Below are 19,758 nucleotides of genomic sequence, written 5' to 3'. Positions count from 1 at the left end.
GCAGTAACATGTAAAAAGGTCGTAAGTGTTGCTAACACCCTGAACTTTGTGCCTCTGAATGCAAAGTTTTGCAAGTTACCCTAAAGATTGTTCATGGGATAAATGGGGTTGCAAACCTGCAGCCAGACAAGACTCTGTAACAAATGTACATGTTGACAACTACTGTAAGATTGTGTTTCATCTAACTCTCACTGATTGATGCAAATTCACCTTCTAATTCACCTTTTCCTTTATCTTTGAACTTCTGCCATTTAAAAATCCAGTCTTCAGCATGACACCTCCAAAGCAATATTTGCTTTTTGTTCCTTTCTAAACTCAGAGTGCTACAGTGATGTAAAGAGACAGACAAATAACTCTCCAGTTTGATTTTCCAGTTCAAAACCATCAACAAAGGGAAAAAGACCAATATCATCGACTCAATGCTCAGGATGCTTGAGCAGTACTCAAGCAACCTGGAAGATTTAATCAGCGAGCGGACTGAAGAGCTAGAGGTTGAAAAACAGAAGACAGAAAAACTGCTGTCACAAATGCTTCCACCGTAAGTACTGGCACTTTAAGTGGTAAAAAATCCCCAGAAAACCAAACCAAAACCACCCCAAAACAAGCCCATATCTAGTCTGGACAACACCCTTCCCCAGAAATGAGCAACACTGTAGATTTGACCATCAATTTTGACAAGCACCTTCAAAGCAAACTAAGAAACTCTAATCAATGCTGGTTACAGCCATGCAGTGGAAGATCTGAACACAGAAAACCAAGAGTCTGAGCACATGAGCATGCACTAGAAAAGGGTTTGTTCCCTGCCATCTTTTTTGTGTTGCTGTTTCAGTTCAGTGGCAGAAGCCCTCAAGACTGGTGGCACTGTGGAACCTGAGTATTTTGACCAGGTGACCATCTACTTCAATGACATTGTGGGCTTCACATCCATTTCAGCCCTCAGTGAACCCATTGAAGTAGTTGACCTTCTGAATGACCTTTACTCTCTGTTCGATGCTGTTCTTGGAAACCATGATGTTTACAAGGTGAGAAGTAATTATATCCTGTGTTTCCTTTCCATCTTTTTCAATTTCTATATTTATTTCTTAATATGATGGTATTTGCTAGGTGGAGACAATTGGTGATGCCTACATGGTTGCCTCAGGGCTCCCAAAACGGAATGGAAACAAGCACGCAGCTGAAATAGCCAACATGTCCTTGGACATCCTCAGCTCTGTGGGAACATTCAAAATGAGGCACATGCCAGACATTCCCCTCAGGATACGAATTGGGCTACACACAGGTAGGCAACTGAACACCAGAGAACTCCTTCTCAACTGCATTTCCAACTCTGAATTCTTTCTTCATGCCTGCCCTCCAAAAAACACCCTTTCAAGACACTTTAAAATCTTCTACATCAACAAAGCAGTTAAAATGGAAAAACAAAACCCAGAGAGGGTTTCTGGAGGAAAGTGGCTTAGTATCATTTTAAGGAGAGATTTTGTATTCTGTCTCAGCCAGGAACTGCATCTGGCATGTTAGTCACAAGGGTTTCATCGTATGGATAGCTCTTTAATGTGCCATAGCACCTTCAGAAGTGGGATATCCAGACACCCAGTGATGTCTTTGCAACTCCATTCTGAAATGAAAAAGCACAGAAACACTGGCATATAAAGTGAAAGCATAAAAAGATTGGAGATATTTATTACAGGTAGGATATACTGGAAGAAAAATGTGATACAGCTCTTAAGAAAAAGTTATGTTATAAAGAAAACATTATCTCTGATGTAGAAGTCATAATTATTCAATCAACAGAAAGATTGCTTATTTAAAATGAAAGGAGGAAGTTCCATATATATATACAAAATGTAATTAAACTCCAAAGTAAACCAAAAAATTCCAAAACAGTAGAACTACAGTTATATAGGCAAAAGTATTTTAAATGTAGGAAAATACATCTGCTGTTATCATGAATCAGTATTTGTATAATATATATGAACCTTCATAATTTTATACATTTTTTTAGACAACTTTTTTTCCCAGCTGTTTGTCACCAGATTTCTTGCCTCTTCCTCTAAAGTACCAGGTGTTGCCCACTGTGGGAAGCCAAACAATGACTAACAATGCCCAGGAGTCTGACCCAATAATGTCTGGGGTTTTATCCTTCTGCTTATCTGATAATATCTATGCTTTTGGAGCTTTAGCATGCAAGCATTTTGCAGATGTCAGTATCCTGGTCTCTGATGTACATATTGAGAGACAGAAGCAGAGTAAAGGAAGTATCTCAGTCAGAATATCCCAAGAACAGAGCTATAACTTTAGCAGAGTTAAAATCAATATTATGAATCCTAGACCTTATAAGACCCTCTTTTGGAGTTATCTCTAAAACACATCTCCCTACTGTTTTCTTTGAAGTTTGTGATTCTTAGTTGACCCTTCACAAAAGTGTAAAGCATTAAAGAATGATTGCAGGAGCATTGTGTGTTTTACACTCTGTCAGAAATTAGATGAGACTATGGCTGCAGATTGTCTTGCCCAGAGCAGGAGTCTCTGGAGCACCAGCAGCATATTTTCAACATGGAAAGAGAGGAATTTGCTGTGCAACATCTGCTGCTGCCTGTTGACAGCAGTTCTGCAATGTATCTCCCATGCAGTTGGCCAAAAAATACGTCCCTAGGTGATGTCTACAGGAGGTAGCAACATTTTTTTGTTTTTATGAACTCTGGATATCTGGAAAGCAGAATTGCTATGAACTGTTGTATTGGGTGTGAAGGGAAGAGGGTGGAGGACTCTGCACATCTTTTTTTGCATAGATCTGGCAGCATCATACTGTCATGGGAGCAGCCACAAGCAAATGTTCCAAAGCAAACCAGCTCTCTGAGCCACGGAGCTGATGGCTGAGTTTGATTAACCCTAGACCCCGTTTCTCCTGAGAAAAGATGGATGAAGAGGGAATGATCAGCATCATGAAAGCCTTGGGGAAGCTCTTGGGGGAGAGGAGAACTTGGCTGACACTTTCACTGTACTGGAAAGGATGGAGAAAGGGTGTGACCCCCAGTCACGTACTTCAGCTGCTCTCTGGAAACTGGTGCCAAGAAGAGCTCACGATTCCCTCTCAGAAAAAGCAGTAAATGCATTTTGGGCATAGGCATTTTGCCCATGCCTCTTCTACCCTGAGGGAAAGCTGCACCTCTGGGAACTTCTGATGGCCCATGCCCATCATCCACTTGTGGCAATGCATAGGTAAGGCAAAGAGGACAGGACGACCAGTGCTTGGTCTGCATTTTCTCCCCTGATTTAAACACATCCTGGAATCTTGGCTGTCCTCTCTTGAGTTCACTGCAGGTCCAGGATAACTCGGCTGACTCAGCTGTTTCCCCATTATCCATGCCTGGGCTGGAGCAGGACAGTCAGCCAAAGCAGTGGTGAGAAGATAAGCTCTTCCACAGAGGCTGAAGATGATTTGTGTATCAGTCAGGCTCTCTGGCAGTCAGCCCTGCACTTTGATCTTGCCTCTCAAACTCTGCAGCACTGCCGATGGTCTTTGCAGAGTCTTAGCCAGAGCCTCTCGTTAACTGACCCTTGCAAGCCCTGGCAAAGAGACACTTCAAAGCAAACTTCTGGACCTGTGTAATGAAACAGCTAGGCCATGATGTCCTCATCACAGGGTGCCTGGTTTCCTCTGAAAATTGTAACTGTAGGAGATTTACCATTGGAAGTTTTTCTTAGCCTTCTGCTGAAGCTGTTTGGAGAAGGGGGAACACACACAGGAGGTGAAGGCAGTGACCAAATTAAGTCTTAGATGCTTTCAACACAGGGAATGTGTAATTTTGGGAATGTTTATATGGTAGGGTTGGTTTTGAGCTGAGAACCTTCTGCAATGGGACAGGCTTAAAAGCAGTATTCTAGAAAGATAACACCTCGCCCTAAAAATCTTGCCTCTTCTATATTGTGAGCTTTGTGCAGAAATGTCTGGGTGATTGCACCAACAGAGTAGGAAACCTGAATTCAGGCACTCACATGGAGGTGTTTCCAGGACTTTCAGGGAGTCTGCACTCATTTTGAGGACATGTAAATGAACCCTGTAAAGCTGTTCATGTGCAGCAGTGGAAAAGCTCTTGTGGCTCCGTTGACCACATTGACTTCATCTCCACTGACTACAGTAGAAGCTCATCTGCCTTTATCTGTGCTTCTGAAATGGTATCACAGAATCATAGCATATTCTGAGTTGTGAGGGACCCACAAGGATCATGGAGTCCAACTCTCAAGTGAATAGCCCATGCAGGGATCAAGCCCATGACCCTGGTGTTCTTAGCAGCATGCTCTAACCAATGGAGCACAAATCCTCCTCAGTGAGGTCTGTTTTTTCAACAGGAGCCACCTTTTTGTGTCCTTGCATCACCTAATACAGAAGAAGCTTTGGTCCTTAGTGAGATTTGGGATGGCTGCTGTCATGTTATCACCACAAAAAGAAGAGAGGCAGTGTTTTGTGAGATAGTGTTTTCTCAGGGAAGTCTCTTACTGAAGCATGAATAAGAAGTCTCCAACAGGACCATTTTTTGTGTATATGTCAACATTAACATACACACAATAAAGACCAGTTAGGGAATCATAAGATCCTTGGCTGAGACTATCAACAGTGCCTTTACAGGTGCCTTTACACTGTTGTGTATAGAAGTGCCTATAGATGAAAACCTGAATTAAACTACCTCTAGTGAGGAAGTTTAGTAGTTCCTCTTCTGAAAAGCTTGAAACAAATTAGACGGTAATGATAAGGATGGAAATTAGCTTGTAGGAGATTCTGAGGAGCAGTGTTTTGTCTGAGGTACACTCACAGTTGAAAAGAAACCCCCTTAAATCAGGTTTTCATGATCTCTAGCAGTCTCTGCCTGCTGTGTTTTATCCAGTTTGATCCATGCTGCTCAAGTCCTTGTAATATTTTTTGTATGAACCATTCTTCCTCTCTCTTTTTTTTAAATATTTTATCAAGTAGTGATTCATCAGGCAGTAGTCAATATTTGTCTTACCTCTGAGTTTGCATCTTCATGAAGTATTTTAAAATCCAGCAACTTTAGGCAGCAACGACTTTTCAGAGATCACAGCAAGAGAGGTTCTTGTGAAGTTCCCCATAGCTTTCAGCAATGGAGTTTTACTATCCTTAAGATAGATCTGAAAACTATATAAAGGATCAATATTTTTAAATAATGCTAAAATCAGCATAAAATTGCACTGTACAAAACTAAGTAACTGACCACTTCTAAATTAGGCCACAATTGCTACTATTTATATTATTACTGTTTGAAACCAAACATTTTAACCTATAACCTTTTTAAATTATGATAACCCTAATCTATAGCATCATTTCAGGTACTGTTGATGATGTACAATGTTCACATCTCTTGTAATCTTGCACAGGAAAAGATTTCCTAGAGATCAGTTGTACTAAATCTTAACTCAGAAGGATCATGACATTGAAAAGGCAGGAAAAGCCTGAAAAGGAATATCTCATAAATGCCTCTGATGGAAAATACAGGGAGTCCTGCCCTTTGTCTGCAGGAAGCCCCACACTTAATCACATTGCTTTTTATTTTTATTTTTGCATTTATTTTGCAAGCCTGATATTTTCTATTGTAGGCAATGAAATTTAGCCTCTCCTCTTTCAGAGTGCAGTCTAAACATTAACTAAGCCAAATGCCCCAGATGAAAATTGTCTCTGCTGTTTGGCTTCCACACATTTTATCTCCCAGTCTGTGCATGATCCTGCGGATCCTGCACACATACCACTCCCTGACAACTTGGCAATGATTCTTTGGAAGCTACTTAGGAAGTGAATAGATCTTGTATAAAGAATGAAAAAGAAGGGAAAAAGAGGTCTTGGCTAGACAGGCCAGCCAACAGTGTCTTCTTTTCCAAGGAGGGGACACAGGGTGGTCCAGAGTGCTGCCAGCACCTCTGGACTCCCAAGGCTGATTTTTAATCCTGTTTCAGCAGGATACAGGGCATGTCATAGGATCTAACTTTAGTTTTCTTACAGGGAAAAAGACCTTTTTAAAATGAGATTATGATTGAACTTGAGTTTCCATGAACTCTGAACAAATTTCTCCCAGATGCTGGTAAACTGAGGGCCTACCACACACGACCTTTCTCGGACATGAAACACCAGCATGAAATCTAGAGCAATCCTTAACTTTTGACTCTTTGTAGCAAGCACCAAGACTAATGATATCTTTGGAAAACCTTCTCCTGTATTCCCAATAGGTTTTTTGAGTATCAGAGGAGAAGATGAGATTTGTTTGTCAGTGGACCCCTGGATTTATGCAGGACCATCCGGGTAATGCAGCTGATGTGTCTTTCAGGTCCTTGTGTGGCAGGCGTGGTGGGGCTGACCATGCCGCGGTACTGCCTCTTCGGGGACACAGTCAACACGGCGTCAAGGATGGAGTCCACGGGCCTGCGTGAGTATTTGGGACAGTCAAAGAAAGGGGGAGGTCAAATGACAGAATTCAAAGCAGCCTGAAGGAGAGGACACCAGTTTTCCCATTGTAGGTTAGCCTTTAGGACCCTGCCTTCCAGCTGCAGTTCTCTGACTGGAATCCCGTCAACCAAAATCAACATGAATCCTGCCCTACTTTCCTCCAGCATGGTTTGGATCTTGCTTTCAGTCAGTGCTAAGAATCCTTAATTCAGAGCTGTTCTTGCACAGTAAAATAATTCACTTACCTTTCATGACAAAGCAAGGGTTGAAGCATGGGTGAGCACTGCTTCCATCATACCCATGGTCATAGAAATCCCACTGAGACTGGAGACAGCAGGAGCACTGCAGGTACAAGAACATTGTTACACATTAATAGAAATGCATATAGATAAATAGGCAAATTGTAGGTTAGTCCCTCAGGAAATGTAGCTCATAGCTGTGTGATCTTCCTCTACATATTCAAACTGATGTTTTTCTTTCTTATTATTATGGAAAAAAATTAATCAGCTCATACCACATACTTCAAAGGGGAAGGCAATGTGATTGTCAAAATTGAAATAAAAGCTCAACCCAAAAAAAACTACTTTGGGGGAAATGTTTTAGAAATATTTCCTGTCTTGTTCACAAGCAGAACAATAAAAAATTTCAGTAAGTTCCAGCAGTGGCTGTAAAACAATCTGGGGAAGATGGGAATCCAATAAATTTCTCCACCTTTGCCCTTTTTGTTCATAGACTAAATGGCAGCTCTGGGTGGAATAAATTACTAAAAATCCAGATATATCTACATGCATAGCCACATTTTCTTTATGTTCCCTTGCAAACTCCATCTCTCTGCTCTTCATCCCTGCTTTCAAATTATGTTGGGTGTCCACAGCAGGACAGTTGGCTATTTTTCATTTCTTTCTCATTCCCTAGTTATACTGTGGCAATAGATAAAACAGAAATCTAGCTGAAATGTTACTGGAAACCACTTAATATCTTTATGAAGAGATGGACTTCTACACTGAGTGTGATTGGTATCCTTCTCCAGGAAGGCCCCAGCATAGATCTTCCCTCCCCCTGTGCTCTTTACAGCCCTGCCTGGAAGAATCCATGTCAGCATTAAACTCCACACAGAGGAGCACCACAGAGCTGCACCAGCCACACACCTGAATTTGAGCACTGCTGCTTTGGAGCCCTTTTCCTTGTCAGGCTGAAGCAGTGGGGAATTCACAGCATGTGTGCAGTACAATGATCCAGCTGCTTTGCTTTCTGTTCCCAGCTTACAGAATTCATGTCAGTCAAAGTACAGTGGATATACTTCGGAAACTGAATGAAGGCTATGAAATCATACCCAGGGGGAAAACAGAACTGAGGGTAAGAAGGCCAGGGCTGTGTGAAGCACTTCACAGGGGAGTCATCTTGCTTGAGGAATTTTCATACTATTATCTTTTTTGGCCTTCATACAACAATCTTCAGCTGAATCCTTCCAAAATTGTCCCTTTCATTTGTTTCAATACATTATATAGCTATTGAATGACTGTGGGATCAAGCAGTCAGCTGTATGTGCTGGATATAAGTATTTATATAGTAAATGACAGAAGCTGCTACTTTTCAATGTCCAAACAAAGCAGTACTAAATAATAATAAACATAATTTCTACCCTTACATAGTCAATGGACAGAAGTAGGAGCTTTGCTTGCCTTAAATACCTAGAATAAAATGTCTGAATATGGCCTCAGGTCCCCCAACAATCTTGCATGACAAGTGGAATCATTCAAGTTCATATGTTTGCAAGTGGAGATTTGGGGTAAATATTCCAGGTCTAGTCAATGGAAAGAAACCTTTACATAGTTAGTGGGGGTAAATTGGCCTTTCAGGAAATTACAAGCCTGAAGTACTTTCAGGGCCTAATTTATGTGAAGATGATTGTTGGTTTTCCTCCCCTTCTTCAGTCAAAGGTGATTGACTCAAATAGGTTCATCAGATGCATCACACCTTACAAGCTAAACCGTCCATGGTGGGAGAGGAAGTTATTGTTCTGATACTCAGTTCAGAATGAGTTGTAAAATCTCTCAATTAATAATGCTAGTGCTGCCAAATAAGATGATTAGTGATCCTGTAGTTTCCAATTACTGTTCAGCTGTGTCCAATGACCCAGATCAATGAGGGTAATTTGTAAATGACAGTTGGAACAAGGATAATGAATATCCTCTTTCAGGAAAGTGAAACTCAAATAATCCCTGAGCTATTCAGAAGGAGAGACCAAGATTTCCAGGCATGGTCTGTCTCTGGATATGTATAAAGCCAGAGAAACCTAGAGAGAAAAATTACATATCAAGCAGAGGGCAGTCAGAAAGCTGCTTTTTATCTGAATTTTTGGTTTTATTTTAGGGTAAAGGAGTAGAAGAAACATATTGGCTGGTTGGGAAAAAAGGCTTCCAGAAACCCTTACCTAAACCTCCTGAAATAAAGCCAGGGTAAGTGTGACTCCGTCGCTGTCCAAGGCATTCATTAAAACATCTCTTTAGGATTTCACAGGCTGAATATCTGTCTGTCCATGTTATCTGTTTGCAAAATCTATATCCTGTTCCTTTGGTGACTTACATGTTCAGGCATAGTGCTGGGACTCAAGGGATGCGATTCCTTCAGCACCTCTCCTTATTCACAGTTCCCAAGTAACGTGGAAACTTCCTGCTTCTCCCCTATAATCACTTGGAGACTGAACACCAAGGAGCTCTTCCTTGAATCTCTTTCCTGCTCTGGGTGCATGTAGGAGACACACGGTAGGGACACTTTCAGGTCTCTGGTGTCATCAGTGTATGGGAGACACTCAAGATTTTTCTCCCCTTCCTTCAAATTCCTGCTGAAAACAGCCTCATTCAGTGTATAAACACATTTCTTCCCTTTCATTCTAACAGAAGAATAAGAAAGCTTTGTGTTACAAATTTTTGGCACTGTTATGTAATTGAAGATTTAATGATGCTGCCTTCATTAAGTCATTTTCTAGCTTTGCAATGCTTGGCTTCACAGAGTACTCCCTGTTCAGCTGTCACCTTCTGTATGCCTGGAAAGGATGTTGTGGTCAGGACATAAAAACCAGGAGCTGGATTTGTTTGACAAGAGCAGCATGGTCACCCACATTAAAAGCAGTCAGCCTTGACTCCCTTTATAGGCAGTAAAGAGTAATACTTGCTAAGGGTCTGATTCAATTTGCCCTTGCAAGATGCCTGGTTTGTTGAGGTCCTAAAGTAACTACTTCAGATACCGGTGTCTGACAGCAAACAAGGTCTGTTTAATGTAGCTCTGACTTCTCCTTATCAATATTGTTTTAAATATGGCCCCGTTCCCTCTTAGTAAATAAAAAGATTTCCCCATTTCCCCACATGCTCAGGATCAGAGGATCTTGTGCATCCATGTGTAATCTCTGAAAAGTCCACCTTTAACAATGCAGAGACAGAGGTGATCTACTCTTGTCCCAAGGCCCAAATATTTTTTCTTCTTTTGCAGTATCTCTGTCCCCCACAGGTCACACAGCAGTTGAGTGATTTTGACAGTAATCAGAGGAAAAAAGTAAAGTTACACAAAACCATATTTGTCCTAGTGAGGGGGCAAAATGAAACTTATACCCCGTAGGCGAAGTGTCAAGTTACAGAAAGAAATAACTGGATGTTGAAGCAAAGCAAATATTTGGAGAACAGCGTCACGCATAGACTGTGCTGTTATCAGATAGGTATCGGACATTATGTCCTTTCCAACCTTATCTTGATGATTCATGTTTTGGCACAAAATCAAGAGGCTGGAAGTTGTTTCTCTCTAGTTGGCCAATATGGTGGTTTCAAGTCACTGCCTCCTATAATTCCATAGGGATTATTGTAGGCTTTTGAGCTGAAGAAAGAAATAAATTCCTCTTCTACTTATTTTTTTCACTCTGTCCTGAGGCACCCTCTCTTGGGTATTTCCTTACCATGAGGTCTATGAGCACTTGTTTTTATCTCTTGCTTTATATTGTGACTTGGGTAGCCTAAACATCTACAGCTGGGCAGTTGTGGTGGCCATGCTGAGAGGTGTTTCCTACTAAGTGAAGGTTAGTACATCATGCTTGGTCTTACGTCCATGCTATGGAACTGCAAACATGTGGGCCATGGATTTAAGGGTCAGACCTATGGATGGAAGTTTTTGAAGTTCCTGTTCAGAGGATAATTCCTTCTTTCTTGGTCTGGTCAAATCTGTTTTACCTGGTTTTCATGGGAATTTTGGGTTAACTTTGCATGACGTAGAAGAGCGCAAGACAGTTCTATAGCCTCTCTAGACCATCCCTTGCTTCAAGGCAGATTTCTACACATACACCTGGTACTGCCATGGGAAATAATGGCAGACTGGACATAGAGAAGGTGTTACAAAATTAAGAGACACCAAAACCAAGCATGCCAAGCAGTCAAGCAGCAGACTATCTGAAGGCTAAACATTCTTTTGAGATTTCAGTCAGATAGGTTTAAAGGAAGGCTGTGAAATTTTTTTTGAGGGTACAGTAGGTGACTCTCTGGGGGGCTGAATTATCACAAAGTTGTGAGTATATAAACATGGGATATTTGAATCTGGCATCCTGTGATGCTTTGGGACAATCAGCATCTTTTCAACTCCAGTGGAGTACTCATAGTTTCCAAAAAATCAGAAAGGATAATAGGTTATACTAGACTACCAGACACAAGCCTGACCTGGACTAAATCTCAGATGCATTTTGCAGAGCACTGGAAAAATATCTAAGACTAGGAAAAATTCAATGGCTAATGAAATTCAGAAAGGAAAAAAACCCAACTAATCAACCAACCAACCAAACCAAACCAATGAACCAACCAAAAAAAACCCAAACCCAAACCAGAACAAAACCTAGAGCCAGGCTGATTTTCATTTGCCATTCCAAGGAGATGAGTGACATTCTTGGTCTACTGAATTTCCTACTTTCACCATCCTGGTTCAGAAATTCTTTTCTCTAGTACTGAATACAGTATTTGAAAGCATCAGAAGTCCTCTATCCCAGCAGGTAGTTTTATTCAGAAACTTTCCCTTTAAATTATTTATGGAAAGTTAACTGGAAGGAAAAATTTAATACAATTCAGCCAAGATACCTATTGTTGATTCTCCCAAAGGCTTTTAACCATTAACCCAGTACCTAGGTAAAGAGCATATGAGAGTTTTTGATTTTTGACATAAACCCAAATCCCTTACCTAGTATGAATTCATTAAGTCTTAATCCAGCAGGCTTGATAGGTATTCTAGCCCACTACCACTCACAGTGATAAGTGCAACCTGATGTGCAACATCACTGAACACTGAAGATGCAGCCAGGAATAGGTGAGAGTGTTGGGGCCCTCTCATCCTCACATGCAAGAGGATCAGCCGTGGAGGAAGCACTGAGATCCTTGTTTGAAGATAAATGGGTGAGAAGCAGCAAAGGATGCTCAAAGAATCCATCTCCCAACGCCAAGTGAGAAACACCTCTTTATGAGCCAGGAAAAAGACACTCATTAGGACAAAAGGGTTTTTTTTTCTTCTACCCTTCTAGTACAAGGTTGTCATTGCTTTGTCATTGCTTTGTTGGAGCACCTTGGTAGGATGGAACTGTAGAGAGTCTCTCGTGTTGCTGTTGCTGCTGATGTGTCTTTCTGAGGAGAAAATTGAAAGCATTTCCACTTGGGTTCCTATCTGAAGTCTGTCAAATGTGCTTTTAAATCAAAACTAAAAGAGCTTGTGGACCAAACAGCAGTGAAAAGCTCTTGTCCTCCCATAGCTGGAATTATACAACAGCATAAAAATATTTCCTAGATAAATTTTATATGACATTTTACAAGAGCTATTCAAGGAAATCAAAGCATCCTGTGTCTCATAGGCTTGATCATGCAATGTCAGGACAGATGCGTTTTGCTTCACACTCAATCCCTTCTTTTCAAACTATTTCTGACCACCTAACACAACAGCAAAATGAAGACAAAGAAGTATTCTGATCATGGCTGTGGCATAATGACAATTAGAAAGAAGACTTTTTCTCTGAAATCTGATGGAGGATGAGAAAGGGAATGAAAGTTGGTGACTCATCTCCCTTTCAACAAGACTGTTTGACTTGTGATGTGATTGCACCAGCTTTTATATTTAAACAAGCTCTTCCTGAGCATGCTGAAGTTTCTGGGAGAATTGACTGGAATATTACAGAATTTGTGCTAATAGCAAGAAACCCTAAATGCAGTGTACAGAAAGGAAGCGAAGTCAGAACTTCACAGTTTTTCTCCTGCTGGTTTGCAAACAAGGTGATGGGGAGAGAGGGCCTTGGAAAAGTAACAGCTGTCTCCAAAAAGAGGGGTTTTGCCTGAGGCTGGGATGGATAATGCAGAACCAGACCTCTCCAGTTCCTCAGACATTTGTGAGTTCAGGAGATGTGTAGGTTCTGTTTACACTGGATCTTTCTTTTTGCTGTTGTGCAGTGGTTGGAAGTCAAATCACTGCCAAACAGTTATTTGATACTTGTGTGGGCAGTGTGTGGAGGTGGACCTCAGGCAGTCTAATACTGTGCTTGATTACCAAATACCCTGACCCACCTTCTGTGGGTCACAAGCTGCTGCAGTGTTGTGCAGACACAGGCAGCAACGTCCTCCACCCCACTGTGGGTGAAGTCCTGCTGGGTGGACTCAAAAACCAAACCCCTGATGCTCACCCCTGTGTGGCTGAATTTTGTTACCACTTCCATAAAGGATCTGAACACAAAGATTTCTTTTGTCCCTGCAACAGGCAGGATTTAATCTTATTAAAAGTTATTTACCTCCATCTGATCTGGTCACCTTGCCTGTCTTTTAAGAGTCAGTGCAGAGAAATAGACGTTTCTTGGTGTTGATCTTCTTCTGCTTTGGGATAAACTCCTGCTGTGGTCCAGCAGCACCAGCTTCCCTCCACTGGCTCAGAATAGAACCCAAGATATTTGGCTTAGATGGAGACATCTCTATTGCAGATAAAAAAATTCCAGGGAGCTAAATCTCACCTGAGTTGTAGATTCCCAAAAGCAGTCATTCCTTATTGAACCCATCAGAATTATATTTTCCTGGCTTCCCTGTCCTTGGGACCCAGCCCTTAAGGCACCATCACTCTTGAGGAAGTTTATAAACAGGGGTCAATGTTTAAAAACAAGAAACATGTTCCCAGAGATAATAATTTAGATAAAGCATGGGAGGACAACTTGTCTAGGCATTTCCATTTGTAGAGCAGAACTGGCCAAAGACCTGAAACTTCACTCTAATCTCCCTCAGGAAAGGCTGTTAAAATTGTGTTCAGCATTCAGAGACAACTGGCTTTCTCCAGGGACTGTTAAATAGATTTCCACCAGGAAATGTGCCCACAGCTTAGTGAGCTGAGAGCTTCTGAAAGAAACAACCCTGGAAGACCAAAAGGCACTGAAGCAGGAACTAAACTAACAAAATGCAACGTCTTCACTGCTGTTTTGTTCTGTTCCTCCCTTTAATGAATGTGGGCAAGGATCAGTGGAATAATGGAATCATTCTCCCAGGATTCATCTTATTAAATTGATTCTGGAAACAGCCTTGATAGAGATATAGTTTGTACTCCTCAATCAACAAAGTCATTCATCTTGTCCTGGCAAAAGTGTCTAAGAGTGCCAAGAGCCCTCTAGACACTTAAAATTTAATTAGCTGACCTCATCCTTTGCAGTAAGTTGAGTGGTACAAGAGAAGAATTAATAAGGCCAGAACCAGGACCATATTTGTTTTCCTTTCTCTCACCAGAAGACACTTACCTTTTCTTTAGTCTCTATTACAGTCTGTTCTTTATTTCAGATGAAACTGTACTGGTTCTTTCTCTAATGGCCTACCTGTTCACTGCAGGTATAGAGCTCATGGGTTACTCCCAGAAGAAATTGCAGAGTTCAAAAGGAGGAAAACTGAAAAACTCCTTGGCAAAAGAGCCTAGATCTGAGGTAGTAGCTGTAGGACAGTCCCCATGTAGCTCTGCTGTTTAGTGTCTGCTTGTGTGTTATTTGTCTGCATTTTACTGGTTTTTCTTCCCCTTTCCTTCTATTTTTCTCCTTTTAATTTTCTTTAAGTATGTGTTATTATTCTAACATGTCTCATTCAAGAGGTGCTTGGAACAGCAGCAAAGCTGTAGCCTTGTTGGGTGATTTCCTAGTGAATTTATAACCTAGTATCCTAATAATTCCTGAACAACATAGAGCATTACTAGGTTTATCTGCAGTGTATTACCAATCCACTCTATGTTGATGTTCATGGTGCCAGGAAGAGCCCGGTACATGGTAAACACAGACATAAAACTGGAGTTCAAGCCTGGAAAAATCCACATTACCTACTGTTGCTTTTGTAATGTATATCTCCTGCCTAGTGTAATTCCATACCTCATGACAGTAACAGGATGCAGCTTTGATATTCATCCTTATGATACTGATGGGTACAAGAGATAATGGATTTATGGTTTGGGTGGAATTTGGAAGTCACATGGAATATGACAGCCTGACCTGATCAAGTAGGTGTTATCAGAGCAAGGCTGGCATAGAAGCATGCACAGCCACATTTGCACAAGTGTGATGTCACCTGAAAATGATATATCAGCTGGGATTTTTGATAATATCTCTAAAACCAGCAGTAATGCTTCTGCTTAACTCCTCTGGATTAGTGTGCATTTCATGTCCACTCCCCTAACAAAGGAGGGGTGGATGAAAGCTCAAAGTACCTAGATATAGGCAGGTTACAAACCCCTAAGACACACCATATCAGGCTGATAGATTGCTATGAAGACTAAAGTTCCATCCAATTTTCTCACAAGGATAAAACCCAGAAGATAACTGTTGGCTGTGTTCCTTCTTCCCAAACACATATTTTAAAGATTCAGGGTGTGTTACCAGGCTGCTTTATCTCTCTTAACTGATATTTAAATTTTTGTCTGAAGTTCTCCCTATCAAGGACTTAAGGGCGGAAAATCCTCATTAAAAACATAAAATAAACAAAATTATTTGAATATGGGACACAATCTGAAGAGACCTGCATAAGCACTACCATATATGAACCCCCACTGCTAAATACAAGTTCTGAGGCACAGAAGACCACCCTGCTGATTTATACCTAGGAGTACAAGCTAATCCTCCAAGGCCAGAGACAAAGAGGATCTCACACTTGGGTTAGCCCTGCTTGACAAAACCTGTACATATACTGGTGTATAAGTTCTTAATACATCTATAACCCACAGACACAGACTTCCACACTGAAGCAGGCTGATCAGCAATACATATTATGGAGAACAGAAGATCCTCATTAGGCAATTTGGCTTAGTCCATTGGAAATAGCAGAAAAATCAATAAGACATGCATACCTGGATCTTTTCAATGGCCCTAGTTCAATCCTTCTTGTGTGCAGAAAGCTTTCAATGGAGGCAATTAAGTCCTCAACAGCCACTTATTCCCACATGCCTGCTTGGTGGTTTAGTGATGTTTCCAGCTAATCTATCTTAGAGGCTTCTGATGAAAGGGACTATGTTGCCAATAACCTTGTTTTTCCTTGATGGAAATAAAGGAGCATTATACAAGGATCTCAGATGTAGTGATCTATGGTCCATTCATACAATTTATGGTCCTTTTAGTCTGGGACCCTAAAAGGCTAAGAGTCCCATAGGGCTCTTGCTGCAGTACAATAGGGATGCCCATCTTGGAGTAATTATGTATTTTGTAGTATTCATCTGGCCTGAAGTCTAGAGGAAGGTCAAGACTGCTTCTCCTGCTCAGGAGTCAATCCTTTAACCTTGAAAGGGTGGTGGTGGACTCTGCTGTCCTTGTTGTATTCTTGATTTCAAAGAGAAGTGATGGTTCTGGCTGGATCTTGATAAAACCACTCAGCAAAACATGAGTAACACCGGAGTGCACCTCTAGTTACCTGAAGATAAAACTCTGTGCTATATCATTAGTGACCCTTATCTTTTGTCCTGTGGTAGGGTCTGTGACCTTGACATGGAGCTTCTAACCCACTCATGCAAGTGGGATTCAGCTCAGAGCACCATGGCTGTCACAGACACTTGTGTAAGGCTGGTAGATTAAACAACAGCTGAAGATTATGCAGGATGAACCATGGCATCAAATGCTGCTAGACAATATCCTCAGGCAGATGAATCCCATCCATAGCATCTTACAACACTTCTGAAAAGGAGAAAGGGATTTCTCTCTTTAACTTCAAAACAACAGCAGAGAACTGTGTCACAGAGAGGTCAGTGACTCCTAGGATCCATTGATAGGTCTCAGTCTGTAGATGAGACTTAGACCCCATGTAAGTCAGTCAGAATTCATTCTGGAGTTCTCAGGGGTGAGATTTCACCTGTGTGATTGGTAATGGCTGCACTTGTGGAGGAACCCACTGTATGTGTATCCTAGTACAATCTGTACTGGTCTGCTGAATTCTAGATGTGTAAGCATACAGGTAGTATATCCTTCATGGAGAAAAGCACCAGCCTGGGATTACCCAAAAGTACCAAGGCTCAATATTTCAAGTTATTTTGTCTCCTTTTTCTTGTTTTTGTTTGTTTTTGTTTTGTTTTGTTTTGTTTTTTGTTCCTCAAGGATTTGCCTCTACTTGCATTCTGACCCCTCATCCTATGAACTCTGCTTAGTGACAGGAGATCCCTTGACATTCTTTCTTGTTCAGGAAATACCCAAATAATTGCAGCTTGCTGGCCAAACCATTGGCTAGCAAGGTGCAGCTGATAAGATCATATAACAAAAGGATAGCTTGGGTTGGAAGGGACCTTTCAAGGTCATTTAGTCCAATACCCCTTGCAATCAGCATCCTCATCATAAAAAATTTCTTCCTTATATCTAATCTAAATCTATCCTGTTTTAGTTTAAAAACATTACCCTTTGTATTATTTCTACAGGATACCTGCTTCATGTAGTTGGTTTTTAACCTATATTTCTACTCTAAAGTAATTGCACATTCATTGCACATGATGATGCTGTGTACAGTTTAAACCATACATTTATGTATATATACAACTATTTATTAGCTATTTCTTTCTAATCTCTATATAATAGCAATGGTGTTATCAGTAGGGATTAGTATTTAGCTTTTTTTAGTTTAAAACAGCTGGAATGATATTTTCTTCTATTATACACAGTAAATCTTATTCCATATGATGCTTTATCCATGACATGGCAGTTGTAGATTTGAGACCTTCCTAAAGCCCTGCCATTTGCTGAGCTTTTGGCCTCTTACAAGTCCTTGGTGTTTATTTTATCTCTGAGAGCTCCATTATGCTATAATGAATTTGCAACCCACCAACAGATGGTGGCCCAGAAGCTGGGCTTGACGAACCCTTCAAGTATTGCAGCAAAAGATCCACTTCAACTCCACCATTTAACATTTCTGCTTTGGCTGACACAAAATGATGCTAAATGAAAAGTCATGCCTTGGTGAGCAGGGTTGCTAACTCCTCTTTTCTTTTCTGTTTCACAGCTGGCCAGATGTACTGACCAGGAAATTGAAATCTGTCCTGAGGGACACAAAGAAGAAACTAAGAAAGCAAAGAGCTGGGAAGCATGAAGGAGAAATAAGTTTTGGAGAGGATGAAATCTGAGAAGAACATGACAAAGAACTAGTAAGATCAGGAGGGACACCGTGAAGCCAGACCAACAGAGCTCACAGTCTCCATTTAGTTCCCAGCTGGCCCAAAACAGTTTAATTAATGAAGCTCTTAGATCTTGCAGAGGGTGAACCTGAGCAGGCAGATGAATCCTGACCATCATCTCTTGTGAAACTGGGCACCATCTCAGAGCTGTTTATGTGTGTGGGTTTGGGAGGGGTGCACTGGGGAGGAAAGTGAGGGTGATAATGATGGTAGCTCCCACTCTTCATGAGCAACTGTCACAAGGATGAACTCAAAGAATATTTTAGCTGGGTCTGCATGGAGGCACTAAAAAGTCCAGCTGCCCCTGGGCCTGAATTCAAACAAATCAATTCAAACAAATAATGCCAAATGCTAAAATGGTTCAACTGTTTTACGTTAAGTAGTTGTTTTCCTGTTGTTATTGTGGGAAGGTCTGGTTTCATGAAAATGAGTGCAATTGAGAAAAAAATGTTTTGGACAACAGCAAGGAATATTTTTACTCCCCCACAGAAATTTTGAATCAAAATGTTCTGTTCCTGTATGTCAGCTTAAGCTGAAATATTTTCTTTCAAATTGACATTTCAGCTGCAAATGCCAATTTAATGCTATTTTCAAAATGAAATAACAGTTTTGAATTGAAACAGTTTGGTATGAATCAATATTTGTTTCAAATGCCAAAATGAGATTCTGCTCAAAATGTCAAAATATGTCATATTCGCAAATCCCAATCTAAATTTCAAGAACTCATTCTTTGCTGTATACACACATATATACAGGATATCTAAAACATGTTAAGCTTTTCATCCCAAAGCTGGATAAAAATGGAATGCTATGATATTGCAAAACTGAGATGCAGTTCCATTAGTTGAGTAGTACTAATAAAATATGAACGTTTTTTCCTGCAAAAGTGCAGCTGAGGGAATGAAGAAAACATCATTAAAGCAGTGCAAAGCCTAAAACCCATCGCTCTTTTCCTCTCCAATCTCCAAGTGGTCTCTAAGGCACTTGTCTATAAAGTAAACCTCCCTGTGGGTAAAAGGTTTTCTGTAAAGGGTAAACATTTGGCCTGTAGGCACTTCCACCAGAGCACACTTCCTCAAAGTCAAATAACTTTGGTTTCGGGCCCTTCTTCTTCCAAGTTTTTTTACTGCTGCTCAACATCTGGCTCCTAACAACCTTCTGGGAATTGTTCTCTCTTCTGCAAGGCTGAAGGGAAGAGTGAGTATGGTAATGTAATCAATATTGCCACCAGAAGGTGTTAACTGAGAACAATGAGACCTTTCTCAAGCTCAATTTGAACTCTTCTCACCAGACCAATCAAAACAGATTTCTACCATTCAGATAATAAATAAGAATCAACAAACACTTGGCAAGCTTTCATTAGATATTGAAAATATCATTATGAAACAAAGTGATTCTGACTTCACAGAGTTAAGGAACACAGTATTTTCACAATTAATTCACTGTATCAAGTATAAAACATGCACTGTCAAAGATCTGTTTGAAGTATAAACATCTAAAAAGCAAAAACTGAAGGGAAATTCATTAATGCTCTTTAATAATGAGCTTTTACTCTGTGACACCTGGTTTTGTAAAAGAAGCTTTTGCTTTTTTAGTGATGAGTTAATATTCCATGTGGGAGAAGTTGGCCCTTGAAGGACATCTGTCAA

General features: G+C 40.7%; 1 protein-coding gene across 1 annotated transcript in view; it reads left to right on the top strand.

Moving 5' to 3' along the window:
• GUCY2F (guanylate cyclase 2F, retinal) overlaps positions 1-18,058 on the top strand; it is a 38,009-nt gene extending 19,951 nt beyond the window's left edge. The window contains exons 12-19 of the mRNA XM_066571763.1: positions 375-538; positions 830-1,022; positions 1,105-1,279; positions 6,333-6,431; positions 7,713-7,807; positions 8,825-8,910; positions 13,572-13,574; positions 17,938-18,058. Of these exons, the coding sequence (XP_066427860.1) occupies positions 375-538; positions 830-1,022; positions 1,105-1,279; positions 6,333-6,431; positions 7,713-7,807; positions 8,825-8,910; positions 13,572-13,574; positions 17,938-18,058 (936 nt within the window). The remainder of the gene's footprint in view (positions 1-374; positions 539-829; positions 1,023-1,104; positions 1,280-6,332; positions 6,432-7,712; positions 7,808-8,824; positions 8,911-13,571; positions 13,575-17,937) is intronic.
• Positions 18,059-19,758: the final 1,700 nt, after the last annotated feature.

This window comes from Molothrus aeneus, chromosome 2, assembly GCF_037042795.1.
Source record: "Molothrus aeneus isolate 106 chromosome 2, BPBGC_Maene_1.0, whole genome shotgun sequence".
In the NCBI taxonomy this organism is placed as follows: domain Eukaryota; kingdom Metazoa; phylum Chordata; class Aves; order Passeriformes; family Icteridae; genus Molothrus; species Molothrus aeneus.
Note: the sequence above shows the minus strand (reverse complement) of the source record. Positions and strands in the feature narration are given on the sequence as shown.